Source organism: Macaca mulatta, chromosome 16, assembly GCF_049350105.2.
Source record: "Macaca mulatta isolate MMU2019108-1 chromosome 16, T2T-MMU8v2.0, whole genome shotgun sequence".
Lineage (NCBI taxonomy): Eukaryota > Metazoa > Chordata > Mammalia > Primates > Cercopithecidae > Macaca > Macaca mulatta.
Genome location: NC_133421.1, coordinates 54,238,370 through 54,263,472, shown reverse-complemented (window position 1 = coordinate 54,263,472; position 25,103 = coordinate 54,238,370). Strand labels below are relative to the sequence as shown.

Here is a 25,103-nt window from a genome sequence, read left to right as displayed (position 1 = left end):
AATGTTGATCTGTATGTGACACCATCTGACCTACAAAGTCATTATTAGGGTGTTTCCACTTACAAAAACTACCTGTGCAAGAGGGAGTAGTAAGGGCTCAAGGGCTCCTGCCATGTTTAATTAAATTCCTGGATAGAAAGACTTTCAATGACTGTCCTATGCTAGGCTGATTTTGTTTTCCAAGTTTTAAGAAACCTTCATGCCTATCTTTCTATTCTAGTTTAAGATGGTTTAAACTAAATGAATGAGCTGTATTTCTGGCTGGAGTTATAGGGTAGAGTCCTAGCTGTGGACTAGCTCAATGTCCAATGAAGAATTCAAGCAGTAACTTTATTTGCATTGTATTAGATCTAACTGAGTAAGAAGCCTGAGAATCCACATTATGCCCGGCATATAGTTGGTGCTTGTGTATGTGTTAAGCAAATAATTAACAACTGATTCCACAAAAATGTAATATACATTTAATAGCACATTATAAAGTTCCTGACCAAAGACATTGATTTCCTAATTATAATAGCACAGAACTCCTTTAGAATTCAGTAAACGTAATTAAGACTATTCAGAAGTAATGAAAAACCAATATGATAAAAACAAAAATCCTCCAGTAAAGAAGAAGGAACCTGTCCATTTGAGAGAAATATAATTGAGAACTTGCAAATGAGACAAGGGAATATAGCAATTTGGAACTGCAATAGAAATAACTACAACAGAAACAACCATTTAAGAAGTTTTAGCAGCAATAAGTATTTATTATTCTGAATGAAATGTACACTTGATTTTTATATAAAAATCATCAAAAGTGCTCTATTGGATTATTTTACTATTAATTTAACCCCCAACAGCATCTATTAGCTAGACCTTTAATGGGTTTTTCTTTACTTCTGACACATCATTACAACTGGCTAAAACTGTCCAATGTTAAAATATAAAAAATATTAGTTTACTCTTCAAGATAAAGTACCACCAGTGATGAGTTATTAAAAGTGAAAAATAAAAACAGATGCCAGTGAATCAATGTATTGCAAAAAATTATCACAGAATTTCATAGATATATGCGAAGCCCAAGGTAATTTAGATCCTTGGCAGAACATTTTTATGGCACATCTTAAGACTGTGGGTTATTTCTTTTGGAGGCAAATGTCTAGTGTGCCAAGCCTATCTTGTTATTTTCTCATCTTTTCTTGGCTACTTTACAGGGTGAACCAAACGCTGTCTAATGCCGTGCACTCCCATGACCCCCAAAATGTTTAATGTAAATAGAAAGCTGATTTTGCAGTCTCAGAAATAGCCCTTAGGATTAAGTTTGTCGTTAAAGAAGACATGAGTCATTCCTCACAAAGGAGAAGCCCCTCCACCCTCCCACCCCTATTCTTCCAGTCTGCTCCAATGCCAAATCTGTTCTCTCCCACCATGGTTCTGGGTGAATTGGGTGACAAAGTCAGAGCAGGTTTTCCAGGCCCAATAGCCCATTTGGTCTTATTCAGTCTCAAGCAAACAAGCTTCTCTGATTTGCCACGAGAGCTGTCTGACTCTCCCGTCTCTTGGCTTTCTTGCTCCTTTGTCTCACTTTCCAGCACAAGGCGCTGGAGGCTAGTAAAAAAAGTCCAGATGACAGAACAACCAGGCCAAAGATGGAGATGACGGAGCCATGGGAATTGAAGCTGTAAGCCACCGCGGTGACCACGATGCCAGCGATGAAGACAACCACAGCGAAGGGGATGATGCAGCGGTAGCAGGAGAGCTCGGTACCCCCTGTAGCAGCCATCAACTGAATCTCACTGACCAGGGGGACTGTGGTGACCACGACTTCACTCTTAGGGCTCTTCTCCATCGTCGCCGCCATGTGAGCCTTTGGGGCTCCCAGGATCTCCTTGATGGGCTCTTCAGTCATTTTTACAACAGTGCTTCTAAGGTGGGTTTGCAGACTAGATCTGGACAGTCTCACCAGGGTGAAAGCTGTGAAGATAACAGGAGATGTCAGCTACATGTATCAGAATGAACCCTGCAAGCAGAAATAAAAAGCTGGGGAGGCACCTCTTTTCCAGGAGGCATAGATCCATGTGAAAAGCAACTTTACTCTTTTTTTGAATTGGTTGCATTTTCTTTGCATTTAGGCAAAAAATAAGATGAAGCAGATGCACGTGAAGGGAAGACAGAAAAAGCAGGAAGCACTTACAGTGTTTAATATACCCTGGCGGTCTACAAATGTTTTACAAGCTTTTCTCCTTTGTCTATTGCTTCTCCTTCCTCTAAACACACAGAAATGCCTGAATCCTAATCCAAAAATGGTTTCATTCAAGAGGAGAATACATTACAAACAATATTTCACACCGTTAATCCCAGAACTTACAGCAACTCAGACTCCACCAATCTTGCTGGGCATAACATGCATTCTTTCCAAACTGTCACCTATTCGCTGCCCACAAAATCAATGTCAAGGCAAGTGGCCAGCAATAAATGATGTTCTTCTCCATTGAATGACAGTCAAAAAATCTTTATTGTGTTACTATTAAACACAGTGCAACCTGCTCCCTGGGATCTTTTTATTAACCATTTTAGGTGCACAGTTCAGCAAAAAATTCATTGACAATGAGGTGGGGATTTGTGATCTGAAATGTAACACTGTCTTCCAATCTGCTATGACAGAGAAAAAATAAGAAAAAAAAATTCAACCCCTTCATAGGATATAATTTTGTGCTTTCTCCTGGCAAAAATAAAATCAATTATTAGAGTAATTAGTTATCAATACACAAATTTTCTATTAAGCTCAACACAAAATTTTGATATTATGTATACTACAACGTGCGGAAACAAATAAGCATGCTAGGTTTTCAGGAAATCTCATTTTCCTCCATGCCCTTGTGTATAAAACTTGCTGCAATGACGCTTTCTAAGTATTTTGAACCTGAACATTTCAGGACAAAGCTTGAGACTTTTGATCAAAAGCATCTGGTTGAAATGCTGTCTATGAGAAATCAGTGAAAACGTGTCTGCTGCCCAGACATGGTTGAGTCACTGTCTTCCATTCTCAAAAAGCCGTCTAGCTGCTACACAGTTGAGCAGTTGTAGTTACTGAACAAGTTTAAAGAAAGATACTTGAGACTGTTTCAATGAGATTAATATTTTGAATATATTAAGCATCCACTGAAAATAAATTCAACTCCAGATCAAACATCACTGGTTCTTCCCTGCTCTGGAAAGTCAAAATATTACTCCCTGAGCAAGGAACTCAATCTTAGAGCTGCCTACTCACATGTCATTTTTAATCACCAAACTAATTAATCACTGTTGTCCAATGACACCCTGACTTCTGGTGAGGCCAGTTAAAAGATACTTGAGATTATGTCCGAAAAAGATATCTTCACCCCAAAGCTGAGATTGAGCTAATCTAAAAATCAAGATCTGTCCCCAAATTACTTACACTCACCTCCGAGAGGCAATCCATTACCAGAGTAACCACTTGACTTGGAAGGGAAGAAACAGCAACGCTTGAGTCTCTTCGTCCAACTTCTGGGAAAGAGCCTCTAACAGCAAGGCTGTCAATAAAATAATAGGTTAGGGATCTCTTCTGGGGAAAAGAAAAGATGTAAAAATACTTTACTATAAGGTCTGGTCTGGTTTGGAATCTCCTGGAGTTCCTGCTGCTTTCAGGCTACCTCTGTTCCTAAATGACGCTTGTCTTTCCCTCCCTCTCTTTTTATTCCCTCCCCCTCCAGTTTGCCCCTCCCTAACATTTTTTTTTTTTTTCCTTCGTTCTTTTCCTTGCCAGCAGATTCTGAGTTTTGGCTTCCCCCAACTTTGCTCAGTGACATGATAAGTCCGAATCATTTCTACAGATACCCCAGAGACAGGAGCCAGCTTTTACTTTTCTTTCTCTTGCAGCATTTACTAAGCGGACTGCTTTGTGAATTTGAATGACTCACTTTTTCCCCTGCCGACCTCCAGATCTTCCTCCCGTCCATCAGGCATTTTTATAAGAAAATCCCAGAGTCAGCGTTGCAGACCCGGCTGAGGGGACAGAGCTGAGGGGACAGACACTCTAGGGCGGCAGAAACAGCTGTGAAGTCATGGGGCAGCTGAATTCAGTCTCTAAGCCAGCAAAAATCCATGTTCCTAGGTTTTCCCATTATTCTTTATTTATATGTGCGTGATAGTCATCTGAAGCTTAAAACCCCACTTGTTCAGTGTTAATTCATTTAGGAATGAGGGTGGGAGGCACAAATGTTTGCGGTTAAGGGGGGAAGGCAGTCACATTGATTTAAACATGATTGTTTACTGCTCTTGCAAGGAGGTAACTTTAGCAGCGCCAAGATTATCATCATCATGATAATTGCTACCATTTATAGAGCACCTACTCTGGACATGGCACAATATTAAGAAATGTCACACATTAACATTAATTCTCACTAGTTCATAAATGAGAAAACAGGCTCAGAGAGGTTAAGGAATTTAACGAAGATCACCCAGTAACAGAGAAACCCTTGGTTTGAACCCTAGTCTTCAATAGATACATATATCATCTGGGGAGATTGTTAAACTTAGATTCTGATTCAGTAAGTCTGTAACAAGCTCCTACCTATGTCAAGACCTCTGTTCCTTGGCCCACTTTAAGGAACAAGGTATTTTAAACATTCAAACATATACAGCTTGACACATCATACGCTCAAACAATAAAGTTAAACATCTATTTCCCACCCCCATAAACCTGTAAGTGGCTTTATAGGTTTATCGTTTCTTACAGACAAACTGTGAACATTTTAAAACCTTGAAATACATAAAGCCCAAGATTGTCTTTTTGAGGAGAAAATACTGGGACCTCATCCTACACTTTGTAGTTAAAAGTTTTTCATCCTCCATTTTCTTCATCTGCACATGTGTTAATAACCCCTTCTAATTAATACTGTGAACCATAAATCCAAATTAACTCTTGGAAGAGATTTGTTTTCTGTCTTTCTGTCAAATTGTTATGTTTCTCTAATTGCTGGCAAAGGGCTTGGATGTTCTCAACATCTTACCTCTCCTTTACCACAGCACGGTCTCTCCAGCCTTGCGTTGTAGCAATACCCTGATGACTTGTCACAAAAAGAGAGGGACCGGAAGTTATTTATTCTAGAATGAAAGCCAAACAGAGGGTTATGTCATTATAAAAAATAAAGTTGAAAAGTCCCTGAGGTTTGGGGGAATCATGGCAAGTACCCGGAGGACCTTGGTCGCCATGATCCTCACACTTCAAAAATGTCAGACCTAAAGAGACAGCCTTCGTCCCTGAGGAGTGCTGTCACTTGGTGTTGAGGGTCAGGAATACTTAGAACCAGGGCATTTCAGAACTTGCCAAAGTTGCCCCTGGAAGATGGTGAGATGGGGGCCGCTCGCTACGTCCAACGGAGGTTCTTGAGAAGCTCCTTAACAGAGCTGTCTTCTCACCTGGAAACTCTGGCCCTTGAGGGCAATTCCCCTCTATTTTCTAGTACCACTTCACCTGCAGGATAGCCCAATAACCGCACCGAAGCTCTGAATATCACCTTATTCTGTTGAAAACATGCTTTCCTGTTACCAAAGCGAAAGGTGCAAAAACTGAACTTCTAGAGAGAGGACAATGGCACCTTTTTTCATGGTAAGCCCTTGACTGAGTCTACAATGAGGCACAGTGAGTGTGTCTGTGCCCTGGGAGCATGGGCGAAGCTGTCATCACTTCCAATACCAAAGCTTTCTTCAACCTTGTCAGGCTCAGGTGCCTCATTCACACCAATGCTCCTTCGCAGGGTGTGTGCACCTGCCTTGATACACAGTTACCCATCTCTAGACTCTGAGTAGACAACTGATGATTTCTGTATTAAATTCAAAGAGGTAGAAAGTTTTGGTAGAAAGCAGAAATTGTATCAGAAGAATAGATGCCTGTCATCCTAACCACTGACACACGCTTTAACTGACTTTACCTCTTCAAATTGAAATTCAAAGAGAATTCCTAGTGATCTATGCCTGTTGCCTCTGAATGTTTATTCCTCCTTGCACTCTGTGTCTATAAGGTATGAAACACCCCTGGGCATCCTTCAGGGACACCTGCCCCCAAATGCAAAATTTCATCCACAATGTGACCAGCCTTATTTCTGCAAGCCCTCTATTTTCACAAGGAAGAGGAAATCTCTCTAGCTCTTTCTAAAGCACATGGCTTTAGGAGACTCCTTTAAGTTTGGAGAACTTTTCTCAAAGCCTCCATTGCATGAATTGTATCTATGCCCCTAACCCCCATAGGCATTCAACATTTCCTTCCCAGATCTTTCAAAGAGCAAAGCAAAGATCCTTACCTTTCCCAGCTAGAGTTAGACTGAGACAGCTGCCTGCCCCGCCAAGAGCAACCCAGAGAAGGGGATGCAAATCACCACACTAGGGACCGTAAACAAAGTACTCAGCAAGGCTTAAACACAATTAAGGGATCGGAGACAATTTGATGAGAGGAAATCCCTTAAATGCTGCTGGATTTTACTCTGTTTTCCTCCATGAAAATGTAATCCATGTGTGTGCGTGTGTGTGTGTGTGTATTATATATATGCACATAGAGAGAGAGAGAAAGGGCATCAAGTTTGAAAAGAATATCTTCCTTCACTTCTCTCTTTTTATATCTTTATTCAGGCACCAATTTGCAAGATTTTTTCTATCCAAAGCCCTCATTCTGATGCTCTCCCTCTGCGAATCAGAACCTGCATAAAAGAATTTGTAATATTTGCTCTATATTTCTAAGGGAGTATGGGGTTGGAAAATGTGTATGTAGGGGAATAGGACCATAAACTATCCTCTTTCACCATGACATGCAGGTAATAAAAGGAGTACAAGGAAGATAAAGATCAGTGGTGACAATTGCATTTGGTGCCTGAGCGGACCCTCTCCATAACGTCAGAGGGGTGGTCCTATTGGTGCCCTTCATCAGAGGATGTCAAGGCACCATAGAAATTATGTGATACTGAAAAATCACACCTCTGAGGTGACCTTCCACCAAAGGCATTGTAAATGGCAGAGCTGGGAACATTTGCTGTTCCAGACAGAATGCCCCCAAATTGGGAAAATTTCATTTTTTTTTTTTAAGAAACAAAATGAGAGACAATGTTTCTTAAGGGAAAGGGGCCTGGAAGTGGAGGAGGGCGGGGAGCATGGTGGCTACTATGACAAAGAGGTCATTTTGCCCATTTCACTAAAGTGGAAGCCAAAGATTCAGGCTCTAAGGTTGCAAAAGGGGATGTTTTGATTTTCCCATTGAGTTTATGCTGTTGAAGATCTGGAAATTTCTCCTTTGGGAACACATAAAGTTTGCATTTTGTGAAGCATGCCCCCACGTGCATTTGATTACTCGCCTGTCTTTATTTCCAATTTGCTTTTGCTTGGTGTGTTTGAGCTGGCTAATTTCCAGCAGCCTTGAGGATGCCAGTTCCTCTTGGCCCTCTGTCCAATCACCACATGCCTTTGATCTCAGTCATCACCCAGTCCAATTGGATGCAGGGAGATTCGGGAAGCTGGCCAGGTTTTCTCCTCTCTAATGCTTCTTTTAAGGGTGTGCCTGCGTTTATGTTCTGAAATCATGGACATTTTGGAAAGTGATCTGTGCTTCTGTGTTCATTTTGGATAGCAGATATCATGTTATTATTCCCCTTTTCCTTTTTTTCTCCTCCAAAGCACTTTTCTTTGAGGTCTAGGACATTAAATAGAGAGATCTAATAGTACCAAAAGGAACAATGAATGTGCCTTAGATAGAAATATATATTTCACTAATTGGTGGTCAATTTCTAGGTATGGGAATCTCATAAGATCCATGTGAATATAGAAAGGGAAGCATCCATCTTGTAGATGCACATTGTAATCTCCATTCTCTTACCCCATTTTGTTCTGAGTAACTATGAAAGATCATATAAACATAAAAAATAGAGCTGAGTAAATAATCTCTCACTTCAACAAGAACTAATTGCCATTCTGGCCTCAGATGAGAAGAATTAATTTTCTTGTCTCAAAATCAGAATGTACACTGAAACTCCTGTCATCCTGATACAACCCCGTACATTTTGCATAACATTTTATATTTATGTACGTTATTCCTTGGAGGCCAAAGATGAGGAAGCCCAAAGTTCGACAGTTACCTCAAATTGGGCTGACACTTTCTTTCCTAAGACAAATGCACACTCCTAGGATCACCCTCCCTTAGTGAGTGAGCTCTGGGTCACATATGCTTGGGACTTGCAGGAAACAGACCATACTGGGTTTTTTTTTTTTTTTTTTTTTTTTTTCAGGGAGGAGAAGGGAAGGGACCACAATGACCTCACCCCTTTGCCACTCTTTCCTATACCTGATAGCATGGAGCCCTTTGATGCCTGTTTACAGGAGAAATCTCCCCCTAGGCTCTGGTGACCAATATCACTTGTCCTGGTCATAAAATGATGTACATAAACATTGTGTGACACCCAATCGACTCCTAATCAGTGTACAATTTCTAGGCTTCAACACCAATCCGGTACTGGAAATTGGAAATCACCCTGTAACATGTACAGTGTCTTAAAAACTGGTAATCCATGGTATCTCTGTAAGGATCAGTGAGCTTTTCTCCATTCCATAGTCACAGAGCAGAATATGCCTTCCGACCGGATTAGCCACCTCCAAGTTAGGTAGCACTGGCCTTAAAATGACTGGCTCAGGATGGGCTCATCAGTGCTGGCCTCCTCCAAATAATTGAAAGTACAGTTTAAACCATAGGTTTTAAGTTGCAGGCTTGGTAAGAGGAGCATGGAGGATATTTTTCACAAATAACTTTTTGATTCTCTATTTTGCCGAGAAAGAAATGGAGAAGAAAAAAAAAAAAAAAGAAAAAAGAAATGGAGGTTCAGAGACTAGCACTGTTTCTGGGTTTAACTCCAGAAGCTGGCCTCCTGCCTTCTGAACTGACCCACACAATACGCTCAGTTTGAAGAGGAAGGGAACACATTAACACAAGCATCTAACATGCACTACCCATAACACAGTCATCTCTCAGCTATTTGTATTTTATTTATAGAGAAAATGGCAGAGCCAGGTTTCAAATCTAGGTACCTCTTTCTTCTTCTATGTTGTGTTGTGAGGAATTCATTTTTAAAATTAGAGTATATACATTTTCCTAAGTTTAGCTTAAGTCTCATTTTCTTGGGTTCAGGGTGATGTACTGTCACTAGATTTAGTTTGGGAAAAGTGCTCTGAAAAGGGTTACCTATTGCTTCTAGAATGATTAAGCCATGTATTTTGCCTTGTACCCATGTGGGTATTAAAATAGAGCTGCATTAAGCAGATTTGGGTAGGTTTGAGGCCGGGACAGACATAGGCCTGGTACCTACAGAATCCATGGAAGATGTCGTAGTAGTCGGGCCACTTCAAAAGTCACCTAGGCCATTCCTCTGCCTTCAGGAACATTTTATTTCCTGTGCTCCTTTGGGTGCCAGGAACTTGCTAAATGCTCTAGCTGAGCAGATGCAAAACAGTGGGCAAAGCATGGTCTCTGTTTTCATGGAGTTTACCATCCAGAACAGGAAAGTCGTAGGGACACCAATGTGGGTAATCCTTTTCTAGAAGGAATAACAAACGGCTGTGGGAGGCCCAGGGAAGATGAAATCAATTCAGGCCTAGGGGTGTGTGTGTAGTGGGTGAGGTGTGGTGGTGGTTGTAATCTTCATGACACACAGGCATTTGACATCATAAATAGAAAAGGAAAGAACATGATTCTAGGTGGAAGAAACAGCCTGTATTCAAGCATAGCTTTGAAAAGTACAAGTCTTCTACAAAGAGTAGCTTGTTTGGCAGAATTTTGAAGAGCACAGGGCAGGCAGAGAGCCATCAAAATAAAACCGGAAATAGTTTATGGTCAAATTATCGCCTCAGTGGCGAGTTTGGACTTTATTTTGAGAGCAGTGTGGTTTTGAACAGGATTGCACAGTCAGCTCTGCGCATTATAAACAGTAGACTGATTGTAGAGTGTTGGGATGTCCTAGGAAAAGTCAATGTGGGGAAGAGGGAAAGCATGTTGAGACACCAGTTGGGATGCCTCTGTGATTGTCCAGGTAAGAGGCAATGGGCACCTGATATTGGGAAATGTGGACAGGTAGGAAATCACTGCAATGGTAGAATCAGCAAAACTCAGCAATGAATTTCAAGTGGTGAAACTTATCGAGAGAGAAGTTGTAAGGTTTTAAAGCCTAAGTAATTAATAGCTTGAGGTTGCTGTGAGCAGAAATAGGTCAGGACAAGGGGTAGATGTGGGGTGAGGAATACGTGATGATTTTGTTAGTATAGCTATTCACTTCTCTGGTGGAGAGGCAAGTGCTGGAGAAGTTTGGCATTACTGCCTAACTAGTAAGTTATGATGCATTGTCTGAATTGTCAAAAAATTCTGTCATAGGCTCACAAATAAAATTTCCAGTAAAATTATGAATAATTTTATAATTCATTTCATTCCACATGCATATGCATGCACACAATTGCTGACACACATACAATATATATGCACAGGATGTGAGATTGCTAATGTTTTGCATAGAATACAAAAAATTTAAGAATTCCAATTTGAGACTTTATTTTTACTGACCATATGCAAAGAATGTATTGATTATATGTTCAATTTTAAATTCCTTGAAAATAAGAACATAATTATACAATTCTTTTTTACAGTGTTAGACATTATTTTAAAATAAGCACTACCTAGATGTTTTCTGGTGATGAAAATATTTTCTCCAGTGGCCACTACGCTAAGGTACTACTCATGAAGAAGGAATATATAGAAGGTTCTCGTCTTGCCACTTCACATATGGAGAAACGCTTTTGCCTTACTAAGAACTAATTTTATGTTGCCCCCGTGAGTGAATGCTTTAAAAAAATAGCATTCCAAATCCACTACAGATTTATTTTGAAATGTCCTGTTTTGGGCCTCATGCAATGGAAGCAAGCCTTTATGTTGAGGGGCTTACCATGATCATGTTGGTTGGGAAATCATCTGTCAGTTCCTCAAGGATATTATCATCAATTTTGCATGCTTAGAAAGTCATTGCCAAATAAGTCAATGAATAAATAAAAGAATGACTCTACATTGAAATCGGATGTAAATTTAAAACTTAGATAATTATTTAAATGGGTTATTTTAAGGTACCCAGATATTTAGTGCTAAGTGCATTAATTATTCCTTATCATTATAGTGATAAATATTCATTTATAAATGAATAGTAATTATAATAATTATTCAATTACATTTGGAAAATGGTGCCTAGGACTAGAACCAAAGTCTGATTGATGCCAAAGCATGTCTTCCTAATCCCTGTGGAATACTGTTTCTGTGTTCAAATGATGGCATGCTTTCTGTAGCTCATAAGGAGTAAACTTGCCTTCAAATAATCTCTTGGGTTTTAAAATGATTGCTTCACCAGAGAAAAAACATGCCATCCTCTTCCCACAGAACCTCTGTAGTGGTATATTAATTGAGGATAGAACTAGTTCAACAAACCTTTTGGGAGCATTTTTATCCTCTTAAAAAGTCTTTGATATTCATGATGTGTGTGGGTAGTAGGAAACAGAACAATTTGCCCAACTGAACTGAGTTCAAAATAGAACTGTTTATCTTATGAACTTATCTTATGGAACAATGCAGAGAACAGATCTCTTGCTCTCTTTCTTTAGATAAAAATTTTAAAGTCTCGTTTTGTAAAGGAGACAGAACTTTGCTGTCTCCTTCTTGTTTACTTAAATAAACTATACAGGAAACAGGCATTATTGTCTTTGAAAAAGCAATGTAAAAACTTGGTAAAACCAATGATCCCCAGAGAGTACACAGCCACAGAATGAGAACACGATGTTTCTTCCATCAGGGCACACAGAGGGGCACCGAGTCTACTTTAAATTCCAACTGTACATTTGTACCCAGTTAGTGAATCTGCCGTTGATAACTTTGGATGACTTCCAGGATGATGGACTCAGTAGTCTCAGGGAAACCTTGCTTCACTGATTTATTTCTTGCTGTTTATTTTCTAAGTTAAACTTAGTTTGCAAAACTTTCTTTACAGCACTGATAGAGCTGGATTACCTTTTTTTTTTTTACAGCGCTGATAAGGCTTGATCATCTTTTTTCTAGAATCTAGGTTATAGCATAAGGTTTTGGATCGCTTCCACAATAAAATGAACATTTCTGACTCTCCAATATTGTTGTGCAATTAAAATAGCCATTAGCTGAAAGTAAGGAAACTTGAGTTTGATTCTCCTTTCCTCTTCGTGGCTTGGGCAAGTCACCCAACTTCTGAGTGCCCTATTGTCAGATCTCAGGATTCCATCTGTAGATACTTTATTAGTCTTTTCTTTAAAAAAAAAAAAAAATCCTATCTGGGCTCAGAATATCAGAGAACTGAGACAAGACAACTTGGGGAAATAGCTAACACTACTACCCAAGCTACCAGAACAGCTGTAGGAAGCCTCTTTTTAAAAAAAATATTCCCTGATGCAACATCTGTCAGCAAAGCCACTGACCTTTTACTGTGGATGTTCATCTATTTCCATGTGAAGAGAGTCACAGGCTTCTGGCTCAGAGACTGACTACAGCACGAAGGTTTTCTTCAGCCCTGATCAGAAATTTTGGTTTTCAGGGTTTGCACACTAATTTTCACTCTTTCTTACCCAAAGCCAATGCAGTTAAGGAGCATGGGGTGTCCAATACCATAATAAACCATAAACTGCATTTGAAAGGAAAGCAGCAGGGGCCAGAACTCACACTTGTGGAGCCTCACCCTGCTGTGACTGACATGACGTAAGTCGGAGACCTCGGTTCACAGTTTTATGTGACAGGACACAGGAGCAGCCAACTTTAGGGAAGACTGATAGGAAAGCCCAAGGGTGAATCTCTCTGGGAACAGGAAGCAGGTACCGCTGGACCAACAAGGCTGTTGGACACAGGACTTTGACTGGTTTTGTAGAAGCAACTGGGCTGCCCTGAGGCTGCCAAGAGGGTGTGCTCTGATCACATGGAGTGTGCATTTCCTTAGAGCTCCTCCCTTCCCAGCCCACGGAATCCAGAAAGAAGCTGCTGGGCTGCTGTGTGACTTCATCAATGCAGTGGATTCCTTTATAAGCACACAGTTCTCATAAGCAGAGAAAGAGAGAACACCATATATATATATATATTCCTCTCTTCTCCAAATTTTCTTGTTTTCTTTTCGGTAGCATTACAATCTTACCACTGTCAAATATGTCCTGTACACCAAGGAGGATTTGTGCTACCTGTCTCAGAATCATACAGGGTGCTTGCAAAAAATACAGGTGTCTGGGCTCCACCCCAGACCTATTACATTATTGCATCAGGATTGTGTGTGTGTGTGTGTGTGTGTGTGTTGAAAGGTCAGGAACTTGCGTTTTCTTGTCTGCATCCACATGAGGTTTGAGATCTTCTGCTTAATGCTAATACAGCAAGCTATCAAGTTTGCAAATCCAGCCTCACCCCTCTTTAAAACCCATCCATGATTCCTCCTCATCTGAGGTCCCGAATCTCTGCATGACACACAAGTCTTCCCATGAGCTGGCCTCTCCCTTCCTTTCCAGCCTCAGCTCCAGCTTGGATCAAATTACAAATCACAAACAGCACATTATTTTATGTTTGTCATCCTTTGTTGGTTCCTACTTTTGGAGACTCAAGATGCTGTCTACTCATCTTTTCATGACTACCTTAAGCGTCACCTGCTTCTAGAAACCTTCCCTGATAAGTCCTCCTCTATTTTCAGACTAGGCAGCTTGAGTTCCCTTCCCCCATGTTCCCGTAATGTTTATGCCAGTGTTTCTCAATCTCGGTACTTCTGACATTTGAGGCTGGATAATTATTTATTGTGAGGATCTGTCCTGTTCATTGCAGAATGGTTAGCAGCATCTCTGGCCTATACCCACTCCATGCCAGTAGCAACCCCTTCTCTCCTGCGCAGTTGTGAAAATGAAGAATGTCTTCAGACATTGCCAAATCACCCTGGCGTGAAAATGTTCCTGGATGAAAATACTGCTCTGTGCTTACATGTGTCATAGCCCTCAACAAATAGCGTGGAAAGAAGTTGTTTGCTTGTTTATCTTCTCTAATCTAAAAGACTGAGAGTTTCTCAAGAGTAACGAGTGTACTGAATTAATCTTTGTGTCCCCTGCATGAAAGCACAACATCTAATGCATAGTTAGACATATAATACACATTTCTCGAGCAAAACTTTATTGATGGACTAGATGTCAGAAGCCCTAGCCAATCTTGGTTGGCTCTACTGCTTGCAATGTTGTGACTGTGGACAAATAAGTTAACAGCTCCGTGCCTCAGTTTCCCTTATTTGGAAAAGAAGGGTAATAGTGTCCACCTTGCTTATTTGGGTCATTATGCAGGTATGGGAAAGTATAAAGTGCAAGAAGAAGCCTGGTTACAGTAACATGACCTAAAGGTTGCTGCTCTCATGTTTGCCTTCTCTGGATAACATTGAAAGTTGAGGGCCACCCATACAATATCATCCACTTTAACAATAGCTGGAAGATTTCATTAATGCAGAACATTATAAATGTAAGAAATCTTATTGAAAATGGTTGAACCTCCAATATGGAATGAGACCAACATAATTGTTAAAATAATTCTTTTAACATAATGCTGTACAACACACTATGAATATCCTAAAGATCAAACACTCTCATCCCTATCCGTTATGCCTCCTGCTAAAGACTCAGCCAGGCCCAAATAAGCGAGCCTTCTCTACTACAGAGCTGTATGATTTTCTGTCCTTGAGGAACTGCCAATCCCATTCTTTGCACCCTCTTCTGTCCTCGTTCCTTTCTGCTCTGTGCTGGGACAGCCAGCTGCTTCCTTGCTTCCTGACTCTTAATATCAGTTATAGGAAATCAGCAGGTTTTGCATCTATGGGATACCTCTCCTATTATTTATTGCCTTCAAGAAGAGCTTTGTCACTCTCTCATTGTTTCTTTCTCTGTCTCTATCAGTCTATCTGTGTCTCTGTTTCTCTCTCTCTCTCTCTCTCTCTCTCTCTCTCTCTCTCTCTCTCGCTCTCTCACTCTCTCTCGCTCTCTCTCTGACTCTTTGTCTCTCTCTCTCTCTCTCTCCGATTATTTTATGACTTCCTTTTGTACTTGGGCCATTCCATCACTGTTGCCTCCGTGCTATCCCAGCACTGTGGTAAGCTGATTTATGTACAGTATCTCTCTCCCTACTTTTACAGAAATAATTAGCTTCCAGATTGTGTTCAGCTAAGAAGGACCCCTGTTGCATGGAAATGTGGACTGTGCTTCTCCCTGCACCAGCATCAACCCCCACCCCCCACCAGCTGCAGCTGGCCAGGCTTTCTTGTTAACCATTTCATGCCTCAAACACTTAGAGTACAAAAGCACTTAAAAACTATACCATTCTATACAAACGCGTCAAAAAGTCCTAAACACATATACTGATAGTGCAGCAAGAAGACTTGGAAATTATCTAATCTAGTTCTTTCACTTTAGACTTGGGAATATTGAAACCTAAAGAGGTTAAGCGACTTACTCATTACCATTGTCTTTGCGTTTCTAATCATCTCAAAAAGGCAACCTGAATCATTCTGTTATCTTTTTAGTGTATCACAACTAATCTTTTATTCTCCAATCTTTCCTATATCATGGTCCCCTCTTTTAAGCTTAAAATAGTAAGTTCCTTTCAGTATAGGCTTTGGAGATGTTTCATCTGAAAGACGTGATAGATGTTGTTTTTAAAACACTGAGTTCTATTTGTTTTTACAGTAGCACGAGGTTTAGAGTAATTAACAAGTTTTTATTTTTTGCATATATTTAGCTATGGGAGAGTATATACCCATTTACTATGGTACATCTATTTATTTATTTAAAATTGTATTGTGCTAAGAACACTTAATATGAGATCTACTTAATTGTTGTTGACTATATCAGAATCGAGTCAGTTTTCTATATTATCCAGTAAAGTATGTTCACTTTGAAAAAAGTTTTCAATGTGCATTTTGCTATATTTTTCCTAGAGGCATGGAAATTCTTATTTGAATATTTCCTTTTTAGCTCATTATATTAGTCTGTTCTCATGCTGCTAATAAAGACATGTCTGAGACTGGGTAATTTATAAAGGAAAGAGGTTTTATTGACTCACAGTTCAGCATGACTGGGGAGGCCTCAGGAAACTTACAATCATGGCAGAAGGGGAAGCAAACATGTCTTTTTTCACACGCAGCATCAAGGAGAAGAATGAATGCCCACCGGAGGGGGAAGCTCCCTATAAAACCATCAGATCTCATGAGAACTAACTCACTATTATGAGAACAGGATGGGGAAAACTGCCCCCTTTGATTCCGTTATCACCACCTGGTTCCTCCCATGACATGTGGGGATTATGGGAACCACAATTCAAGATGAACTTTGGGTGGAGACACAGCCAACTCATAGTACTCATTAACCTTAATATATCATTTGCTATCCTTTGAAAAAAAAATCCTTCTCAAGGCTGTGTTAATCTGTTTATAACCTATGATTAAACTTTTCAAAATAAATTTTAAATAGGAGACTGCAGTGTATAAAGTATATGTCAGTGCCTGGCATAAACTAGACACTCAATTATTTTTAGTTCCCTATACCCACTAAAAGAATATGTTTTGACTTTCCCTATAAAATAATGCCAAACATTTCGCTATGTGATAGCCAAACTGAAATTAGGCTTCTATGAGCTTTCAGAAATGTTCTTGGATAAATGAGTGAAAAGGAAATAAAAATAACCTTTAAGTGTTAGGAAACCTTTCAATCCAGCTACACACCAGCTTTACCCACTCACTTCCTTCTCTCTTCTGCGCCCTCTACCGACTACCGACTGCAAGTCCGTATTAAATTAGCAAATTTAACTGTTTTGAACAACAGCAAAAGGAATTTTCCCCAGCCTGTACCTGAAAGTCATTAAAACACAAATTATTGCTTTAAAGAGTCATGATGTCTTTTTTTCGATTTTTAGTGGCACTAGGAAAACCTAGCTATAATGTGAAAAATGAGATAATATAGATAAACCTAAGTAGAAAATAAAAATCACGTCAACTCCACCTTCAACAGAGCTACCAATATTTTTTATATCTTCACTCTATCTTCTCTATATAATATGTACGTTATTGTTCTTACAAAAATAGGATTATGTTGTATATAATTTGTATAAATTTTCTCTTTTTGTATTAACTATCCATGGCAAACTCTTTCCATGTCAATAAATGGATCATCAGAAATGGCTACATTGTGTTCCATTGCAAGGATGTCCCACAATATCTTTGTGGGCACATATTAAGTCTGTTTCCAGCTTTTCTTGTTGCTTTTTAAAAATATTTCCTCTCATGTCTCATCTTCTCCATGAATATATGATAGAAGCTAGGGCCAATAGTGATTTTAATTAATTTCGGGGGCTACAAATGACACGAATCCCAATATACACACTCTTTTGTTAAATACTTCTGTGTCATTCCATTTCCTGTACGGCTTATTCTTTCCTACTAAATTGCATCCAAATATGCAGTATTAGGTGCACATTTAGTATGCACACAATAGTGAGCATTTTGTAAAGATTTAAATTTTTTTCTCAATAAAATTCAAGAAGACTTTTCACCTCCAAAAATGAGAGTTGACAGTCGTGAAGAAGTTAAAATCTCAATACATAAAAATAAGAAAAAGATAAGAAATAAGGGCTCCTAATCCAAGGGGGATTTAGTCTATGCAAAGTAGAAATTCCAGAGAATATAATGGAACTGAAAGAACACAAGGTGAAAACAATAGAAGAAGAACATTTTCAGCCAAAGAAATATTTAAATTTGATACTTAAAAAGATTAACTGAAAAGAAATGGAAAAAATATCCCCACATTTCTAGGTATATCCAGGCAAAATCCTTGAATATAAAAGACAAAACTTTCTATAAGAATCAAGACTTTAAAAGCCTCTTGTATTCTATAAGGGAATAGAAGTCAAGCCATTTACCCCAAAGCTGAATACCAAGCAGTCACTGTTTACAGAATTTTGGACATGAAATCAAATTAGGAACTCATGAATAGTGCATATGTAGTTTACAAGTCAGTACTCAAAGTAAGCAATAAAGTCATGCTTTAAAAACATTTTACAAATGTAAAAATATAGTTCTTTACAGAGAACATGCATGTTTTAAACCGCAATATTAATCCAGATTTTTATATATAAGGTATAAGCAAATCCAGGAAATGGCAGATGTTAGTGAGAGGAAGTATAAACTTACCATATTTATTTTACACAGAGAAAATTAGCAATAGTTTTTTTCTGTATACTAACATACATGATCTATCTATTCAAAACCTAAAAGTAACTATTAATAAGATTTTCTCTTCTTTTTAAAATAATTTCATTTCTTCATTTCTAACGTTCCTTCTTTTGAAAGACAGTCATATAGGATGGATGTCTTCTATTTTAGTTATCTATTCCTGCATAATAAACCACCCCAAATATCAGTGGCTTAAAAGAACAATGTGACAGCTCATCTCTGCTCCAGATAGTGTTAGCTGGAACAGCCCAGCAGGATTGGATGTGTGAGTGCGAGGATCTACTTTCAAGAGTATGCCTTGATATGGCTGGCAAGTTGGTGCTAACTGCAGCTAGGGAGCTCAAGCTCCAGAGTTGTTGAGACCAGGCTGTTGGCCAGGTGCTTTGGATGTTCTCCAAGGCATCCTCTTCACAAGATGCTTGGGCTTCCTCCTGGAGTGGTATCTGGGTTCTGGGTTCTAAAATGATGTCCAAGTTCTGACTTTGGAAGCAAAGAGTTTGAATTGTATTTAATGCACTGTCAAGTCATTGGAGAGTTTTAGGGAGGGAGTGGCATGATCTCTGGGTTCTGAGAGAGCTCCAAAGGAAACAGGAAGCTGTGTCATCTTTTATGACCAAGTCTTGGAGGTCACCGAACATCACTTCTGATGTAGTCAGAAGAGTCTGCTCCAACTTACGGTGAAGGGACATAGGCTCTACCTCTTGGTGAGAGGAGTGTTAAAGTCATACAAGAGATTTGTTGGAAGAGAAATACTGTTGTGGCCATTTTTGAAAAATACAGTGAGTCCATCTTGAAAATGCTAAAGGAAAAAACTTTTTTTTAAATTTTAAATTTAATTTTATGTTTTTAGAGATGGGTTTCACTCTGTCACTCAGGCTGGCACAAGCATAACTCATTATAACCTCCAATTCCTGGGCTCAAGTGATCCTCCTGCCTCAGCCTCCCAAATAGCTGGGACTATAGACCCGAGCCACCGTGCATGGCACAAAAAAGTATTTTTAAAATCCCCAAATAGATGCCCTTATTTGGCTTCGTGGTTATGAGAAATGCCTTGCAATAGAGGGATCTGGATTTGAATCCCATTTGTAATATTTAGAGCTGTCCTTTAGTCTTCTTAAACCTAAATGTTTCATTTAAACCTGTTAAGTGGAAATACTGATACTTAATTCACTGGGTTCGTAGTGAAATAATATACTTTTAAGTACTGAGCATAGCCACTGACACATATTATACAGTCAATAAATGGTACTTTTTTGTTTCTTGTTTTTTTTTTTTTCCTTGAGATAGAGTCTTACCCCGTTGCCCAGGCTGGAGCGCAATGGCGCGATCTCGGCTCACTGCAACTTCCGCCTCCTGGGTTCAAACGATTCTCCTGCCTCAGCCCCCTGAGTAGCTGCGACTACAGGCGCGCATCACCACGCCCGGCTAATTTTTTGTATCTTTAGTAGAGATGAGGTTTCACTATGTTGGCCAGGCTGGTCTCAAACTTCTAACCTCGTGATCCGCCCACCTTGGCCTCCCAAAGTGCTGGGATTACAGGCCTGAGCCACCGTGCTTGGCCTAAATGGTAGTTTTTAAAACGACAAGAAAGACTGCAATACTACTGTTTACATTGCTTGGGAGTTCTAGCCCAGTGATTGTCAAGTTTGTTTTCATCAGTAGAACCCTTTGCCTCTCTGGCCAGGTGCAATGCCTGTAATGCCAGCACTCTGGAAAGCCAAGATGGGAGGATGGCTTGAGGCCCGAAGTTTGAGACCAGCCTAGGCAACACAGCGAGATCCTCATCTCTACAAAAATAAATAAATAAAAACTTTTGCTTCCCTTAGACACTTCTTCAGCGTCTGCAGAAAACCAACAACTTAGCTTTTATTTGTAAAGCAAAGATGAGAGAGCCTAGAGCTCTGTACCTGCTAGTTTACCTTACCTCCTACAAAGACACCAGGAGCATCTGCTGAGACATTATGAAAACCATTGTTTCGGCCCAGCTCATTTAATAGCATGGGAAAGAAAAATGATGGGCACAGCTATTAGAAAAGCTATGGTAAAGTTATCTCCTTTACCCCTTACTGTCTATTTAGAAAACAAAATAAGTTTTCTAATAAGTTTGTCTATTTAGAAAACAGGAGACCAACTTAAAAACTAATAGAACTAACAAAAGAATTAAGTTTGGTGACTAATTCACTTATCATTTATAAATAATAAATTTATAAATGATAAATGAAACACATATTTATAAATAAATATGTGTGTGTATATATATACACACACACACACATGTATCTCTAGCTCTAGATCCAAATCTCTCTCGCTCTGTATGGACATATATATATATATATATATTCTAGATACATATCCAGAATTCTTATATTATTTAACCCAATAGATATTTGCATACTTATTATGTGCCAGGTGTGTGCTAGTGACCCAGGAGGCAGTGGTGAGTCGGGTAGCAGGTCTCACTGTCCAGCTTATGCTCTGATGCGGGAGACAGACACTTAACTAATTACTGAGATTAGTGTTGGAAAGCAATTAATATTTATTTATTTATTTATTTATTTATTTACTTTGTATTGTTTTCCTCCTACCCCCACTGGGGTACAAGTCCAATAATAAATGCAATACACTTCACGCAAGAAGAAAAGAAAAGGCTGAAAAAAAACAAGAGTTGGGGGAGGGTTGGGGCTAGGGGAGGAGAGTCTATGGAAGGAGTGCTCAAGCTGATACCCAAAGGGTAAGGATGGGTGAAGTGCTGAGGAGGACAGGTGAAGTGGAGAGAACAGCCTGGGGGTGGCGGGGCGGGGGGGGGGGCGTTGAAAAGAGAACACAGGACTTTGTAGGCAAGGAGTCTGAATTATATTTAATGCTCCGTGATGTCATGGGAGGATTTTAGGGAGGGGGTGGCATGATCTCCTTAGCATTTTAACGCAACTCTCTCTGTCTCTGTGTAGGGAGTGGATCCAGCAGGGAGATGTCAGAAGGTCACTGAATCATCAGGGCAACATTGATAGTGGCTTCAGCTAGTTGGGCAGTCCAGATAGAAAGAAATGAACAGATTTCAGCCATGTGGGAAGTATAAATGTTTTCATTGTTGACAAATCAGATACAGGGTTTGAAGAAAGCAGAAAAATATAGTTGTAAGGTTTTCAAACTTCCAAACAAATCTGATTCGTCCTCATGGACACACAACCTTAGTGAAAAAGCAAGTAGGAGGCACCCAAATAAGTTATCTTCCCTGGTGGAAGTGGTCTATATTAAGTCTGCTGAAGTCACCTAGAGCATAGTCTATTTTCCCAGAGAAAGACAGCCAGGACTCTGATCCAAACTTGAGACCTCCACTATAAAGAGAAGATTTCAGGTGCAGGAAAAAAGGCACTGATATTTATGCTGATTAGTATGAGGGTGCAGTTCTGTAGTCTGGGGATCATAGCCCAAGTGTAACTCTAGACTTTCGGGCTGAAATATCCTGGTGTTGAACTTGGATCTCCTGCCATGATGAATCAGGGAGCGGAAGGGACTTCGTAATACAATACATCCAGCTTGTCTGTGGAATCCCGTTACTGGAAGAAAGGTGAATGATGACTTTATTCTCTGATCCCTTCCAGGATTCAAACAAACCTCGTGTTCTGAACTGTCAATTTTATTTAGTAAGTTTCACATAAAGTGTCTGTATTAACAGGCAAAACTGTAAACCCATCTTTCCTAACATCTGATTTTCATGTTCTTATTTTACTTATGTTAGCAGGCTAAATATACCATGGACTCTCGGTCTTCATGGATGTATGAAAACATGGTTTGACTAACTGAATAACAAAGTTATTATCCAACGTGTCCTTGTGCCTCAATTCCCTCATCTGTAAAATGAAAGTGGTAGAGTCGATAACACATAACATGTACATAAAATGATTTCTCCATTTTGTTGTTTGTGTTCATGTGTTTACAGGGACTACTGGTTAAGGATGAGATATTGCATCTGATACATCTTTGTCCTCTACAAAAGCCATTATGGCCATGAAACCATAAAAATACATACTGAAGGAGCTTTCGGATGTAGCCTTTAATGTATTCTTTTATCTATTAGAGTACTCACTCATTTGACAAATATTTATTAATGATACACAATTGTCAAATGAGTGAATACATAAATAAGAAAGAGAATACATTAAAGGTGATATCTGAAATATTTTTCAGCATGACATTATATGACATTTATGGCTATCATGGTTCATAAAAAGCCTTTTGGTAATGAAGACCTTTATAAATGTAATGGGGTTAGAAGCTATGTTCACTGCTTCATGCCTGCAGATTGACATCCATAATAGGCACCCAAAACATGAGAAAGGGGGCTCTAAAATCTCATAGAACTGAATCTAAACCCCAGCTCTGCCTTTGCCCATGAGACCTTGGACAAGTTATTTCTCTAAACCTCAGTTTCTTCCTGTGCAACCTGGAGATTATAATAGAACTGACTTCACAGTGGCATTGTTGGGATTAAATGCAAACACTTAGCATAGTTCCTGGTCCATAATGAGTACTCGGCAGGCTTAAACTATTATTAACTGACTGTTGCAAGTTATTTTATTAGCTTTAGAGGCCAGCAACAGTGATCTCTAAAGCTTATAAAATGACTTTTTTTTTTTTGCTTCTCCATTGCCCTACCATGATAAAACTCTAGTACTTTTGTGTGTGTGTGTGTGTATGTGTGTGTGTGTTTGTGTGTGTGTGGTGTGTGTGTGTGTGTGTGTGTGTGTGACGTATTCTCACTTTGTTCCCTAGGTGGGAGTGCAGTGATACGATGTTGGCTCACTGTAACCTCTGCCTCCCGGGTTCCAGAGATTCTCCTGCCTCAGCCTCCTGAATAGCTGGGATTACAGGTGTGCTACTGTACTTCAATAGGAGTAGACATTCAATAGTACAAGTTGAATAGACTAGAACTAAACTGATTTGGATGGCAATTGAAACATTAAAATTGGCTCTGCTGCAGAATTTAGAAATGCCTATCAAGTGTTCACTTTCACTTTTCAGAGCGCTTTTGCTCATATTATCTGTGAGAAAGTGAGAAGTTCTGATCTTACCCAAATGTTTTCTCTGTGATACCACCTATTTCCTTCACTTCTCAATTGCTTGGTGCATAATAGCTTTTACTAGTAAATAAGAACAGATCTAGTAGCCTCCCCTTAGCCATGGTTTCCTTTTCCCAGGTTTCAGTTACTTGTCAACTGAGGTCTGAAAATATTCAATGGAAAAATTCCAGAAATAAAAGAATTCATAAGTTTTAAATGGTGTGCCATTCTGAACAGCATGGTGAAATCTTGTACCACCTCACCCCCTTCCACCTGGGACATGAATTATTCCTTTGTCCAGTGTATCCACTCTGTGTACATGAAGTGACTCACCTGCTGGAAGGAAGGCAGCTCAGTTATCAGATTGTTATGATAATTCGGTGTCTTTCTTCAAGTAACCCTTATTTTACTTAATTATCCCATATGATTATTAGTTATTGTTATTAATATCTTACTGTGCATAATGCATGAATTAAATTTTATCATAGGTATGTACAGGTAGGGAAAAACATAGTGTATATAGGGGTCAGTAAAGAAAAATCATAGTGTATGTAGGGTTCAGTACTATCCATGGTTTCAGGTACCCACAGGGGGTCTTGAAACACATCCCCTGAGGATAACGGGGGACTACTGTATACTTACGGTATACTTTTAGTATCTCAATTTCTTTAAAAATTTTTATCAACAGGTAATGCACTTGTGTTCTCTGTGCCGTTAGACATCTGTGAACATTTATTCATTCATTTTTAATAGCATTCCAAAATGGGGTTTTTCTTCTGCTAATTTTTTCATTAAAATTATACCGTTATTAGAATTTTTAAAATTAAATTATGTATAATTCAAAAACACCAAAAAGGGCAGATAGTAATAGAACATTCATGAACTCACCACCCAGCATATACATTAATATTATGCCTCATTTAGTTCATAATGTTTTAAAGAAATAAAATATTACAGCTACCATTGAAGTTAATCTGAATCCTTCCTATTTACATTTTAAACACTTCAGGGCATATGTATAGTTTATAAACAGTGTAAAATTTCTTATCCCGTACATCCTTCTGTGACCTGCTTTTTTCATTTAACGGTTTTCAAGATTTATCCATGATACTCAAGTATATATATTTTTTATTTCAAAAACTATCAGATGAACATATTTATTTATTTATTTACTCTGTAGTTGGTGGATATTTATGTTGTTTCCAAGTTTTTGCCACTGAAATAATGTGCATTCTTATGCAATATTATCAGTTCTCTCAGGTATACTCAAAAGTGGAACTGCTGGATCAGACTGTGTGTATTCTCACATTTAATACGTCTTGTTAGGTTGTTTTTAAAACTACTATTTGCACTTTAACCAGAATGTTATATGCTGGAACTTTCATTTCCCTGAAATTCACCAACACCTAAAGTCAGATTTTAAAGTTTCTGCCAATTTTCTGTAAATGAAATGGTACAATTGATTTTGCATTTTTCCAATTACTGTGTAAGTAGAACAGCTTTTCCTTGTTTATATACTGTTTGGGTTTTTTTTTTTTTTTTCCACTGTTCATATTTTCAGTTGCATTATTTGGGCTTTCTTATTGATTTCTAAAATTTCATTGCATATTTTCAATATTGATCCTTTGTTGGCTATGTGAGTAACAAATGTCTTCTGCCAATCTATGTGATGGATTTTAATTTATTTATAGTGTATAATTGAACAGGAACTCTTGCTTTTTAAAGTAGG

The 25,103-nt window shown here is 39.0% G+C and overlaps 1 protein-coding gene across 7 annotated transcripts; it reads right to left on the bottom strand.

Annotated features, from left to right (window-relative positions):
• Positions 1 to 438: 438 nt before the first annotated feature.
• TMEM100 (transmembrane protein 100) lies at positions 439 to 6,332 on the bottom strand. 7 transcript variants are annotated; one of them, XM_077968814.1, is made up of 5 exons: positions 6,306 to 6,332; positions 5,016 to 5,109; positions 3,924 to 4,057; positions 3,422 to 3,536; positions 720 to 1,956 (listed from the first exon to the last, which is right to left on the bottom strand). In XM_077968814.1, exon 5 carries the CDS (start codon positions 1,889 to 1,891, stop codon positions 1,487 to 1,489), a length of 405 nt encoding a protein of 134 aa, XP_077824940.1. In that variant the 5' UTR covers positions 1,892 to 1,956; positions 3,422 to 3,536; positions 3,924 to 4,057; positions 5,016 to 5,109; positions 6,306 to 6,332; the 3' UTR covers positions 720 to 1,486. The 7 variants fall into 7 exon arrangements, with proteins under 7 accessions (NP_001181178.1, XP_077824940.1, XP_014974684.1 ...); XM_015119198.3 differs by having other exon boundaries at positions 3,428 to 3,536; XM_077968815.1 differs by having other exon boundaries at positions 3,924 to 4,039.
• Positions 6,333 to 25,103: the final 18,771 nt, after the last annotated feature.

Excerpts from the sequence above, each read along its gene's own strand:
- TMEM100 (XM_077968814.1), bottom strand. The coding sequence starts at position 1,891 with ATGACTGAAGAGCCCATCAAGGAGATCCTGGGAGCCCCAAAGGCTCAC.